Source organism: Protopterus annectens, chromosome 5.part0 (assembly GCF_019279795.1).
Source record: "Protopterus annectens isolate FY-2018-M chromosome 5.part0, PAN1.0, whole genome shotgun sequence".
Lineage (NCBI taxonomy): Eukaryota > Metazoa > Chordata > Ceratodontiformes > Protopteridae > Protopterus > Protopterus annectens.
Window position 1 is genome coordinate 370,393,598 of NC_056735.1, and position 15,131 is coordinate 370,408,728.

General features: G+C 37.3%; 1 protein-coding gene across 7 annotated transcripts in view; it reads right to left on the reverse strand.

The window, feature by feature from the left end:
• CASK (calcium/calmodulin dependent serine protein kinase) overlaps positions 1-15,131 on the reverse strand; it is a 4,132,188-nt gene that overhangs the window by 1,526,850 nt on the left and 2,590,207 nt on the right. For all 7 annotated transcript variants that reach the window (XM_044072334.1, XM_044072332.1, XM_044072333.1 and 4 more), the window contains exon 8: positions 12,160-12,282. In XM_044072334.1, coding sequence (XP_043928269.1) covers positions 12,160-12,282 — 123 coding nt within the window. The remainder of the gene's footprint in view (positions 1-12,159; positions 12,283-15,131) is intronic.

Sequence of the window (15,131 nt, forward strand, 5' to 3'; positions counted from 1 at the left end):
CTGTCTAATGCTCTGGAGTCTCTGTCAGAAGGAACTGGATTCTTTGCTGATGAGGCCTTAACCCCTTTGGGCCCCTGAGAAATAGTTTCTGGGTCTGCCACTGGGCTTTTACACAGAAATTTGTGAGAGTCAGGGACTCTGTAATACCTGTCTGGTTTAACTGGAGCTGGAGGTAAGGAATCAGGATTTAAGCTGGATTCAGTATACACATCATCCACAATATCTAACACTGGCGGAATAGCAAGGGGTCTGTGCTGAGGCAAAAGTAGGAATTCTCTAAGCCTTTTCTTGGATTCTGAATAATCCTGGCCTTCCCAATGGAAATGCTCCCTCATGGTGTGTAACGTTTCCCCAAAAGAGTAATCCTCTGTTGGACAGTCTGATGGAATAGATTCCTCAGCATCTGAATCCTCATAAGGGCGTAAAGAATAACCTATGTCAGGGGAAGAATCTGAGGAAATGGACACCTGGTCAGAGGATTCATAATCCACATCCTGTCTGGGCCTTTTATGAGGAGGAGGATGGGACCCCCTGATCAGAGTGATAAGGTCTTCGGCCATTTTGAGCATTTGTTTCTTAGGCATGGAGGCCTGTCCTGGAGACTGTGATTTCTTAGTTTTAAGAGGAGGTTTTGACTTAGAAGAGGGTTTAATGCTAAGCTGACTAGGTCTGAAGACACCCTCTGAAGCTGCGGGTGGTTCAAGTACTCCGGATCCCTCCGCAGGGTCGGTGTCAGTAAAACTTGAGAGTCCAATGGCCCAGCCATCTCGATGGAATCGGTGGCTGCCAGTGGTTCTGCTGAAACGGTCGTCAGGGGCTGCGAAGGCGCCTCGCTGAAAACCAGAGAACCGGCGACTGACCTAGAAGAGGCTTCGTCGTCAGTTTTGGGCCTCGGATGCCTGTCTTTGTCTTTGCGCTTTTTATGAATAGCGGTCGTTGGAAGTTCTGACGGCATGGTGTAATTAAACTTTCTGCCAAAATAATGTTGGGCAAAATCAAGCCGACATTTAATAGTGCGTTGTTAAACCTAGCACAAAACCGACAACCAGTGACGTCGTGGTCTGGGCCTAGGCATGGGATACAATAAGAATGGAAATCCTTATGAGGTATTTGCTTCCCACAAGAAATACAGTTATTAACTTTTACTGACATCGGTCTGAGGCAAGAAAAAGTTTCCCCAATGGGGTACTTAGCTTTCTAGAAGACTTTGGTTCTGGATTCGGAAATGAAAATCTTAGGAGTTGGCCGAATGGCACTTGCGAACTGCTTTTGCTTCGGGCACCACGCGGCAAGAAAGACTGAAGAAAATGGTGTCGGCTGCATCTTATATACCCCTGTCGCACTGACGTCAGGGAGGAGGCAACAGCAACTGACGCCGGACCAAGACTTTGGAACTCAGGCCGACTGGGGAACCGCCTGACGGCAGGATAACCCAAGTGTAATGACTGCAGCAGTGTAACACGATGAACATCGAGAACTTCTACATCAGATTTACTGTCATAACTTTGCTTTTATTTTTGTTCTTCTAAGCACAATATGAATTTTAGAGACAGGCTGCTATGCTATTTTCTATTATATTTGTCAACCTCATGCACCGCCACCCGAGGAACTCTCTTTCTGACAACCATGCTGGCTACCTATCAATTATTTTAGATTAGTTTTTCCTTTTTTTTCCCCATTTACCTGGAGGTGGAGGAGCCCGAGGAAGTCAAGATAAACTTTCTCATATTTCTTGTTCTCTGTCTCAAGTGAATTCTCTCTGAATCTCTCGGACTCTGAGCCGTCACTGAAGAAAAGTTAAACTTTAAAGACCGGTCCAACTCTGCAGTGCAGCTTAACTGCTGCACTTTAAGTAGTAACGCAGGTAACAGCAACTTAATTTAAAACAAAAACGTGTGCCGTTCCTTAAGTAACCGCTAGTGCTGCTATATTAAATCCAGCCAGGCAATTCTGGATTCTTGATTCCACACAAACAAAATGCAATAATAATAATAAATCCACCGTGTTGTTGATGCCGTTGCAAATTGCAAGCATGCAAGGCAAGCCGTTAAAGCCATCAGCCACAGCCAGGTAAACAAAGAGAGTACACACCTCCTCCAACCCTTAGCTGAGTTCCGACAGGCTGTCATCTGCTTCATGACGCTGACATGATTGCGCACACCCCTAAACATGATGACGTCAGCAAATACTACTACTAAAAAAAAAAAGCCCGGGAAATTCGGGAATTAAAGTGGCCACTCGGGAATTCGTGGCACCCCATTATTTTGCCCTCAAAACCAGAAAACACAGAGGAATTCAGGATGGCTGAGAGGTATACCTCTACCTATGTTCTTACTATCACCTATTCCCACATCTACCATACAAAAACTTCATCATCAACTAAAACCATGCACTAATGCCCCAAATAACTTACCTGCAGAATACTTACAACTTGAAGCCTCCTCCATTGCCTACCCTATCAGCATTCTCCTCAATATGTCAATTCAGAAATCATGCATACCTGATACATGGAATAAAGCATTTGTCCTCCCTCTTCACAAAGGTGGCTACAAACCCTGACATCTCAAACTTCCATCCTATCGCCATTCTTTCCCCCATTTCTAAAATACTAGAGAAGTGCATTCACACACAGCTCCTAAGTCACCTGGTAAAACACAAACTCCTTTCCTCCACTCAAAATGGCTTTAGGCCCAGACATAGCACCAACACTGCCCTCATTTTCTTCTTAGACACAATAAATAGAGCTCAAGATGCTGGCTCCTTTGTCTCTTCCCTCTTTCTTGATCTGTCAAAGGCATTTGACCCCATTTCCCACACCCTACTGCTCACGAAATTCTCTGACCTGTCCCTATCTCCTCCTACCTTACAATGGTTTACTAACTATCTCAGCAATAGGCAGCAATCTACTATATGGCAGCACTCTCCCTCTCCTTTCATCAATACAAATACAGGGGTTCCCCAAGGTTCAATTTTGGGTCCCCTCATATTCAGTATATTTGTCAATAACTTTCATACCACTCTCACCCACTGCAATGTCATCCAATATGCTGATGACTCAACTATCATCTGCTCTTCAAAATCTGCCACTGTATTACAGCATATCACCCAAGAAGGATTTACCTCTACAGAAACCTGGATGCCTCAGAACCATCTCGCCTTCAACCCCAATAAAACAAAACTTTTAATATTCACCCCTACAAAATCTAACCCTGTTGATAAGTCACTACTCACTGTTCACTTCCAAAACAACACTATCATCAAAGTTGTCCTTTAGTACCAAATTGCTAGGCATCATTGATCACAAATTAACCTTTGACCTTCGCATCCATAACATCATCAAAAAAAAACATCAAAAGCTTGGTGCCCTTTATAGGCACAACTATTTTCTTAGCATCTCCGCTAAAAAGGCCCTGGCATCATCCTTCCTGCTTCCAACTCTACTATACGGCACCCCTATCCTTACCAATCTACAATCATCCTTAAAAAACAAACTTGACTCTTGCTACAACAAAGTCGCAAAATTTGTCACAAATACTAAATTTTCTACCCATTGCTGCTCCTCACTGCATCATCTAAACTGGCTAGAATTCCCTCACCATCTCACTTATCTACAACTAACTACAGCCCACAAGATAATCTATTGACCAGAGACCTGCCCTTCTGTCTCCTTCATATCCTAATCGCCACTTCAGGTCTGCAAACAAAGTGCTAATGACTGTTGAGAAACCCAAGCTCTCAGCCAGCCAAATGTTGTACTCTCATACTGTCTCCAAGTTGTGGAATAATCTCCCTCCATCACACATGACAATCAGCAACCCTGGCTCCTTTAAAAAAATCCCTCAAATTACATCTCTCCTCCCACTGGCTATGCTCCTGCACCCCAACATATAACCCCAACTCCTAACTTCTCTCTCTCTAATCTCAACTTTAACTATTCTATAACAAACATCTCCTATCCTTCTCTCTACCATACTGACCTCTTGCTGTCTCTTTAACCTGACTCTTTCTTCCTACAGCCCTGCTATCTCCTTTCTACCCTGTAGTCAACCCACTCTACTAATACTCTACAAAAACATTTCTCATGTGTTATTTAAATTCTTGTCATCTTTTACTGCCACATTTATACTTGATTGTAATCATTATCTCTATTTTTGCTACTTTTTTCTTCTTAAAATGTGAATGTACTGCTCATATCACTCTGTTATATGTATTATTATTTACTTTGGTATGTAATTAATTTGGAGTTTTTCTCCCCGGGCCTCCACTGAAAACGGGCTCTTTATAGACCCAGTGGACTTTTTAAATATTTGAGTTTTTCCCATCTTTCTATTTTTCCTTCATTACCATTGTTATCAATCTATCAGGTTTTTCCTTTAACCATGTCCCAACTTTATACAATCAATTATATGATACTATATGCAGAATTGGATGACTTAACCCAAATCCTCCATTTTTTAACATAGAGCATTCCTCTTTAAACTGGATTTGATCTCAATCCCCGTATAAATGAAAACACTACCGACATTAAATCTTTCCCATGCTCTCTTGATATTATAATCACACTCACTAAATAAAAAATTTTACCCAGTATAACTGAATTTAACTATCTTTGTTTAGCAGGAAATTCCAACTGGGTAATACCCATGCTTACATTGCATTATACTAAATTCCAGTCAAACACAAAGTAGTTGCATTTCTATACACATTTACACACAAACAGTAGTTAGATTTATACATGTACATTCTAAGATTTTACAGAAATGGAAGTTACTAAAAAAAAAAGAACATGTGCAACTTAGTAGACTAAAACAAATTTTTTTTTCTAAATGTCAATTTATATGTTCTTCAAAACGCATACATGTTTCTTATCTTACCAATCATATACTTCCAGTGTAAATTTCTGCTGTTCCTTACCAGATTTTATGTCTAAAATGTCTCTATTTTCTTTATTAAACTGAATATCTGCTATTTTATGTAGAGTTCTTAGTCCTTTACTCTTTTCCTTATCAATACTTAATCCAATCACCTTTAATTCCTGAATAATATTTCCAATAGCTATTTTCATCCATTCTACATTTTTCATAACTAATACCATATCAGCTGTAAAAGAAAATATTACTGGCACTTAAATTCCTTCTACTGTGCAGTATTCAGCTCCGTCAAAGTTAACCTTATTTCATTAACAACTGCACTCATGATTAAAGCAAATAAGATGTTACTTGCTGGACCCCCCATCTTATACCACTTATTTCCATCTTTGCACTTAACCACCCATTTATGACTAATCTCACTTTATTCTTGGAATCGGAGGTGAAAATTCAAGTGGGTGGGGGTCTTCTCTGATAATTTCTGTTTAAGCACAGGAACCAGGCAGGGATGTCCTCTTTCCCCTTTGTTGTTTGCATCATATTTAGAACCACTGGCAAAGAAAATAAGGGACTCAGAAATTCAAGGATATAATTGGTATGGTAGTCAAGAAAAGCTGGCGCTGTTTGCAGATGATATTATTTTATACCTGACAAAGCCAGAAAGAAACATTACAGTGTGAGACCACTTCAAATCTTTTTTGGATACAAAAATAATGAAGCTAAAATAAAGGCAATAGAGGTAAAATGATGTACCCACAAACGAAGTGATTTAGCAATATCCGTATTTATGGGGACTTAATAAAATAAAGTAATTAAAAGTGATTCTGGTGTGGCAACCAAAGATATGTGGAAAAAGACTAAACAAAAGATAACACAAAAACTGAAACAAAGGAATCTTTGTTACATGGATAACAAGATACAAGCAGTCAAAATATTTTTAGCCCTTTAGTCTTATAAACAGATCAGGAATATTTTTATCAACCAGAGGAGAAGTTGTGGATAGCAATTAATAAAGAGCGGAAGGACTTTATCTGAGAGGGGAAGATGGCAAGAGTCAAGTGAGATAAGCATATTCTTCCAGGAGAACAGGGTGGATTGGGATTACCCAATTTGAAGGGGTACTTCAGAGCTACACAGTTAAGGTTCCTATACACAGCACAAGCAGAAAACTATAATTCAAAGTGGAAAGCGATGATGTTGAAATAGTGTGGGAGCTCAAGAAACAAGGAGAGACTGGGATTTTGGATGCAAGCCATTAGGGAGAATAACAATAATCATGCAGAATATTATATCCATAAAGAAGAAAAAAAATATCCTAAGAACTAATCCAACACAAAAATGAAGAAAGGAGATTCTGCCAATAGGGATGACTGCAATCAGGTATATAGATAAATTACAATAGACAAAGAGGGGGCTGGAAATTACTGGAGAAAACGTGCACAGGAAGCAAGGTATTGGTAGCAAATAAGTAGAGACAGAAAGGTAATAAAATGTGAACAGGCCAATAATTTATTTGGACTGCATGTGAGAGACTGCCTTCCCTATCAAGGATTGATATCACAGTATTGGCAAAGAGAAGAAAATGTGGGAGGGGGCTAAACAAAAGATCAGCACTGGTAGAGTTTCTAGTAGAATCTGGAACAGAAGCTGTTATTAAAAAAGGAATAATTAGTACAGCACATAAAATATTTCTTGATAACTATAAGAATCAATCAAAGGATGTTAGAAAGGACTGGGAAGAGAGATTGGATAAGCAATTCACAAAGAACCAATGGTAGGATATATGTATGTCCCCCAAATATGCAATAAAACTTAGATTTACGTTTTTTGTTTGGAAATGTTTACATACACATTTTTATACCCCAAGTAGGCTCCAGAGAATTTTTCCTCAGGTAGACAGCAAATGCTAGAGGTGTGATGGGGAAGAAAGAGGTACTTGAGAACATATTTTCTGGGAGTGAAGTGGGTTGTCGGACTTTTAAGGATTCCCTGCAGGATGTACTGTCTGAGATGCTGGGTGGGCAGATTGGTGTGATGAGGGAGATGATTTTTCTGAGCTGTGATAAAGAATTGCCTAGACCTGATATGGCCTTGCTGTGTCTAATTATAGTGGCTGCCAAAAAAGCAATTTCTTGAAAATGGAAATCAAAATTTAACTGTAAGTAGTGAATATAGTTACAGAGATAAAACAACTGGAATTGAGATCTACATAGGAAAATGGGAATTGTAGGAACAATACATAAAGGGGAGGAATGAGGTTTAAAAGAAGGCAGAACTTGAATGAGGTATGTAATATGTCTGAAAATGATTGGGTAGATTATAAATGGTGTAAAATGTTTGCAACTGGGATTGTGTCAGCATGGTTTGCAATGTAAAATGCTTGCAACTAGGATTGTGTCGGTGTGGTTTGTTTTCATTTATATAAATGCATGATTGCTTATGTCACAAGTGAGGGTTTAATAAAGATGTTTAAAAAAGGGGCAGGAACTGAGGAATTTATGTAATATTGCTTAGGTTATATGATATATAGCAGTATATGTGAAGCATAATGTTAATGTTAATTTGTTAATGCAGTTTGATTACTTTTGTATAAGTGTAAATTTGCCTGTGTCACAAGTGATAATTCAATAAATGTGTTAAAAACCTCACTTTATTCTTATTATACACCAAAACAAATGTGCTAATTATTTTCTGGCTTGCATTATATTCTTTTAAAATCTCCCATAACATTTCATGTTGAATCTTACCAAATCCTTTGCTCATATCTTCCATCAGAATTCTAAGGTCTGCATTTCTATTTATGACATCATCCACCACTTCTATCATCATCAATTTTCCTGATTCCCTTTTATCCCAAATACTGTCTCATTCAATAACTTATAATCTACATTTTTGAACACACTTGGTCTCCAATTTTAATATCTATTTTTCACCTTTTTTCCATATAAATTTCAGCACTCCCATACACATACTTTTGTCATCAATTCCTTTTTCTAACCATTCAGGTAATACCTGTAAAATGTTTTTGCCATTCTAACATACCTTTATACATTAAATATTTAATCCTATCCAATCCTGTAGCTGGATTCTACGTTTACTGTCAAGACATTCAATAATTCTTCCACTGATTTTTTTTGTATTACTTCTTTTTCTTCAGTTAATTTATTTAACTGCCATTTATGACCTACATTGGTTTTAGTTTCAGAAAACGTTTTCATAATATGTTCTTATATTACATCCATTACTTCCTTCTGCATATTCTTGATCTTTCCTTCTTTGTTTCTTAATTTTCTTATTATTCTCATGTTCATTTTTACCAATTTAGGAAAGGTGCCACTTGCTCTTTTTTTCCCTTTAAAAATGTTTTTAAATAATATATTTTTTAATTTTTTCTTGATTTATTTCATACATCGGTTTTCTTTTTCCACAAATCCTTCTCTATTACTTATTATATATTTAAATGCTTGATAACAAAGATCTTTATAATGGTGTGATCTTTTTATGTTTTGCCATTCTAAAACCTCTTTCTTATATTTATCTTTCAAACTTACCCACCAACTTGTCCAGTCCTAACAGATCATTGTCATATCTATATGGTCTTCCCATAACTGTATAATAATTTTTCATGCTTGTTGATTTAATTCTGTTCTGTTTATTCCTTTGATACTTCTACCTATTTTACAAATCCCTCTTTTTCTTGTATCTCTATCCAAATTGCTATATGATCTGAAAACACTGTTATTTTTATCCCCTTCTCCAAAATCATAAAATAATCAATTTCTGTTCTCAAATTTCCTCTTTTATATGTCTAGTGTTTATTATCCCATAAATACAACGTTCTACTTTTTAATATCTCCAAAATTACCTCCACATCTGCTCCTTCTTTTCTCTTTTGTCTTAAATCACAATTGCAATCTCCTACCAATACTATATTCATGTTAACATTAACATAATTAAGAATCTTACTAAACATTACCTCCATTTGTTTCTGTAAAACATATACTGCAATAATTCCAATTTGTATCTAGTATTGTCATTCTTCCTGAAATCACAAACATATAATCTAAAATTACTGTTTTTTTTTACTTAAAATTATTATACATGAATACTTATATTTTCCAATATTCCATGTAACTTTACCTTCCCATAATTCATTCACTTGTCTTCTTTCTCCCTGTGTTAATTAAAATTCTTGTACCTAATAATACTATAACATCCATACCAAGTGACCCATACCATTCAAACATGCCTAACCTTATTTTAACATTCCTTACATTGCTCACATTTATAGCGAAGATTTTCACTTTCTGGGAACACATTTATTATTCTCATCCTATTCCTTTCTCATTCTCTCCCAAACCTATATTTTCAGATTTGTTTTCTATCCTTAACTGTTTTTCCAACAGAATTTTTTTTTTTTACTTTTAATCATCACCCACTTCACATCCACCTTTTCACTCAAATTACAAATCTCATCTTCTTTAACTTGCTTTTTATATCCCTCATTCATTTTTAATTCTTTGACATTTATCATTATATCTTCCTTTTTTCTTTTTGCCTCGTCTCATTTCTATATTGTGCTTTATAACATTTTGTTTCATTTGATCTCCAGTTCCTTTGTTTGTTCACATTTTATACATTTCTGTTCATATCTTTTTGCTTCATGACCTGTTTTGCCACAAATAAAAAAACTCTTCGTTTTATCACAATTACTAATTAAATGATCATTGTTACAACAAAAAAAATGTCTTTGGCTGACCCCAATATTTCACAAGCCCTCTATTTCCATCTACACTAATTATACAAGGGACGTGTATTACATTTTCATTTGTAAAACACCACAACATTCCCAACCCTCAGTCCATAAACCTCTATTGTCATAATTTTTTATAACATCTTTAATATCTTTGCACACAGTTTTAAATAGTGTCTCAAAGTCTCTCTTTCTACTTCAGTATGAAATTGCAGAAAAATTTTTCGTTTTTGCGCCTCTATTAAATGCTTGTACAACATATAAATTCCAAGGATTACCATCTTTTTTCTTTTCATATTGTTCTAGAAATTTTTCCATACACTGTCCAGTTTCAAAGAAAATTTCACAAAATTTCTGTATTAATATGAATAAACTCTCCTACCTTTCTGGGTGAAATACCCAGTGGTGCAGTAACATTGTCTCATATTTCATACCTCTCAAGTCCCCCTTCCTTCTTACTGGTTATTCTTAACAAGATACTTACTTTTCATCTCAGTTTTCTTTTTTTCATTTTTTCGCCTTCTTTTATGATTTGCATGTATGACTTCTTCTTTTCTTATGTCTTCTGCTTCTTATTGTATCCTCTGCATTATCTCATCCTACAACACCACCTTGCAGCTCAATTTGCTCAATTAAATCTTTTAAGTAGACATCCCACAACCTTCCTGACTTGAGGAGGGTTGTAAAACACTCTGATTGCAATTCAGCCTCTCCCTTGAATAACTGTATTGAAACAACATCTCCTTAACTTGTGAAGCTTTGACTTCGTTCACTAACAATTCATTCTGCCTATCCACCCTCTCATCACTTTTTTGTCTCCTTTGTTAATACATCCTATAGTTGAAAAGTCTCTTGGCAAGGCTCGACTGCCTTCTGCCTTATTCCATCAACACTTTCCAATAATCCCCACAAAATTATCATGCCTACTGTTCATCTCCTTGCTGCTCCCTGCTTCTCTGAGCTGCCTTTGTGCTCAGATTGAAAGCAGGAAGTGTCAAGTCTGACTGTATCCCTGTACACTAAACAGCAGGAGAAGTTCCCTGATGTCCTGTCCAAATTTGCCCAAGTAGCATAAACACCATCCCACATCTACCCTCAAATTATGCCACTAGCATAGTGGGACTATCCCAGTCAACGAAGTATAAATAAATAAATACAAAGGATAAATAAAAAAAGAAGGGTACTAAATAATAATTTGGTCTTAATGTGTAGCTAGTCCTTGTGCTGATGATGAACTCACCCTCCTCCTCCAAAAATGCTTCTCTTTTTACGCATTTCCAAGACAAAATCTTTGCATTTCCTAGCATTATGTCAATGAGCTACATATGGATACTCAAAGTGCATCAATGAATGCAATCCTAGTGATGTAAAGAGATAAACCCTGAACTATGGCCCAGTCAACCAAAGTTCAACTAGTGGTTTGGGTACCCAAATGGGATGGCAGGGAGGATGGAAATCTATCCTGGGTGAAGGGAGCATGGTGGGTGGATGCCTTGAGGTCTGGTAGAGGCCAAGACTCCAAACAACTGCCAAGCTAGAATGTGTGGGTTGGTCGAGCCATATTAGGGTCCAGAGCAGGCAAGTCCTCATATGCCAGGGCAAGGGGTAGAGCACAGAAAAAGCCCTATCACAAGCATAAATGATCCTGCAGACTGATAACTGCACTGAGATGCTCTCACAGACCACTACAAAAAGGCTCAATGGGGTAATACCCATCTGAGCCCAGATTTTCCATTCCCTTTCTCTCCTGTCAGGCAGCTTCAAGAGGAGAGCAGCTGAGTAGCAGATGGTAAGCTGAAGCAAGAGAAAAAAGGGCAGAATACTGGTTTTCGTGATAAAAATGCAGATTTTTGCTGGTATTCACATGATTATGTGCTACTGACTTGACAACAGTCAGCAGTGAGCCTCGGGTTACGAGTTAGGCAACAGCTAAACAGTGCACTGCAGTAATAACTGTGTGAAGTACTTCAGTACAATTCCCCCACAAAGAAAAAAGTGTACTCTATTCCAAAAGAAAACTGCAATTTATGACACAATCTGAAATATGAGGAGCATAACCAAGAATCATCGGTTGGTCAAGTTTGTTGTTTTTCAGCTTTACTAAAAGCTCCAAAAAAAACATAATAATTAGAGAAACACACACACACCAGCCATAGATAATCTGTACTAGTGTTTGATTCTACAATTAAGATCAATCACAGTTTGCAGGAAATGTACTAGGATGAAAGCAAAATAAATTATTAGGGTTTGCCATTGCTAGTCCTACGCTTAATGTAATTACATTCAGTAGTTTGGGTTTCATTTCTGCAACCAACAAGTGTGTATTTTGTCAGTCTGAATATGTCACTACAGCAAACCAAGGCTTGCAATTCTGACCCCTGATGGCAACAGTTACACTCTGAAAAAAGAGTGTGATTATTCATGTGTTACACAGAGTATGGAAACAAAATTATTACTAGCAAAGTATTAGTTAACTCACATAAGACTATTTTCAGTGTATTTTTAGATGTACTAAAATCTTTCAAAAACTGAGCTGACCTTAAGCCAAGGATGATTGAGTGCTTCGTAAACTGTTATTCTTTCAGCAGGGTCCAACATAAGCATACGTCGCACCAGGTCTTTGGCACTTTCAGAAATATGACTCCACTGTCTGGGGTTCATCTGTAAATACAGGAAGAAAACCTATCTTACACGGTACAAACTGACAAAAAAAAGAAAAACAGCTGTATGGTTTTATGCATTTGCTAATACAACCACGCTTAACTTGTAGACACACAAAAAAAAAACAACTATAACAGTCACTACATACATGCTAGGTAGAAAAAAATTTAAGAAATGCAGTATTGATCCACTAACAAAAAACACTGGAACACAAATGTGATGCAATACCTTTTATTGCACCAACATAGGGTTTTCAATCACCCAAGCTTTAGGTCTTGCAGGAGCCCAATGAAAGACTGAATGTTCATGTATGACTCAAGTACTGCAGAAGAAATACGACAATATTTGAACTGCAAAACGTGTGCTGGTCCAACAAAATGTATTACATCACAACTGTGTTCCAGTATCTTTGTGTTTTACATGTGTTGCTGGAAAAGTAAACATTTTATTTTTCTGAAAATGTTAAAATGATTATGCTTATATAAATACAAGACTAAAGGTACAAGAAAGCCAATGTTTTCCAGAATACTGTCCTTTCTAGCTAAAGCATACCCAGTTCAAAACAAGGAATTTGTTACTCTTGAATTAGTCCCATCAAATCTCGATTTTTCTTAGAATAACCTCAAAGTCGTACTGAACAGCACCACAACTTTCTGTAACACTAGGTATATAACCAGAAAGCATGAAACAAAGCTGACATGGTACAGCATGCAGACACTGACTGGAACAGAGTTTGGACATATGACGGACTCCTGTAAGTGATCATTATAAGATGCTGTGCATGGGACTGGACAGTGACCACTGTAATTAATCAATGATCATTATGAGGATCAGTCTGCATTAACAGCTTCAAGTTACCTGCTGCTGAACCGAAATGGAAATGCATGTCTCTTTGATGTCCATCTAACATGCAACAGGTGCACTAATGTGGCAAAGCTCAAGAACATCAACAGAAAATGTACTTAGCTTGAGAGTTTGGCATGAAAACCTAAGCAAGTACAACAAACATCATACTGCCAAGGTCTACTTGGAACTATCAAAGCAGATTTTCCTGATGCATGATCTACTGACCAACATAACAAAAGTAAAAGTTAATTTCAAAGCAATTCTGCAGGAAGACCATGCCCACCTGTAACCCTGATGTGGAGATTCTGTACCCTCTTCCCTCACTTCTTATCTCTCTCTCTAGATATATATATATATATATATATATATATATATATATATATATATATATGTGTGTGTGTGTGTGTGTGTGTACTTTTTTTTACTCCTTCAGAGGTCACTCCATCTCAGAAAAAAGGAATATATTTATCCCTCTTTTCTGTGAGATGGTGCAAACTTGGAGATACATATTTAGACATTGGTGGTGTTTGGGCAGGGGGCACCATATCAGGGGGGATGTAGAGGGGCACAGCCTCCCTACAAAAATATGTTCTATTATACCTTAGCAGTGTACTGGCCAGGAGTGGGATTGTCCACAGTAGATACACTGTGATACACTTCCTTTAGTCAAGTTCAAATTACACCTACACTTGCTCCATGTTGTGGTCAAAGGGGGAGTGGTTCTTTCGGACCAATTCACTTTCCTCTTATCAAACTAAATAAACAATTTTGCCTCAGCAGACATCTTTTTGAAAGAGTACAGCATGCAATGGGTTAAATGTTACCATAAGAATTAATTAAGGTAGGTGGCTATAAGAATCTGGCACTTAAAGGAGGCAGACAAGAGCACTGGCCATATGGAATGCACTGGCTTGTAAAGCACCTGAATGTTTGGTACTAAGACAAGTTTCCAACAACTTTTCACATGCCTGCAAATTCTAAATTAAACTGATGCACAAATCCCACACATGTTGTGGTGCAAATAAATGACGTGTTTGTGAGGAACATAGTGTTGACTGCAAGTGTGCGACAAGTGATCAGCACTTACATTTTTCTCAAGTTGGGTTATGCTGCCACTCATCACAAAAGACGAGCTTTCTCTGATAAAAGAAAATACTGCATTTGTTTTCTTCTCACCTGTTTCTTGAATATTTAAAACTAACTTACAGAGAGAGAAGCTGTGTATTGTCTTACTTTTGATAGTACTGAGTGTTTAAGGAGGACATTTTTTTTCAGGCCACATGAAAAGGACTTCCCAAAGCAACTGGTAAAACACATGTTTTGTTTTCATCTCTGGTTAACTGTGGTGGCAGCAGTAATTATTCAAGTGCACCATGCATTATGGCTATAAATGAAGGCATAGTCAATAACAGAGTTTGACATAGCAGTTTAGGAAGTTTCAACTTCTAAGTGTCAGTGGTCTTGTATAGTTCTACCCTCTCTATTGCATGGGATAGCGAAGACGTCCAAGAACAGATGCCTGAGGTGAAGTAAAACTTGAGCAAGAACAGGACACTGGTTTTACAAATTCACCATCCTAGAATGTGGATATGGTGACAGTACAGGTTTTATCACTGTAGATTTGGGTGTCACATGAACAACAGAGTAAAACTTTTAAGCAAAGGTTAAACAAGCAGAGTGCATCCAAACAGCTGCATGGCAGTCCCTTTAATTCCTAATCAACATCGTATATGTTAAAGTAAAAGAAAGCTACATGTTGACATAAACAAGCAAAAAAGGCAGCAGTCAGTGCATGGACCACATATGGTAGAGAGAGTAAGCTTCTTCGACTGTACAAGTATTAATAAAGACTGCTGCAAAAGACTCTCTCCCATAGACTTGCAGAATTTTTAAATAGACTAAACTTGAGGTCACACAGAAAAAAAAGGAATAAATAATGACCTTGGGAGTCTAAAGTCAGGAGTTATTCTGAAATTAAAATGAAACAGAACTTTTCAGTGTGC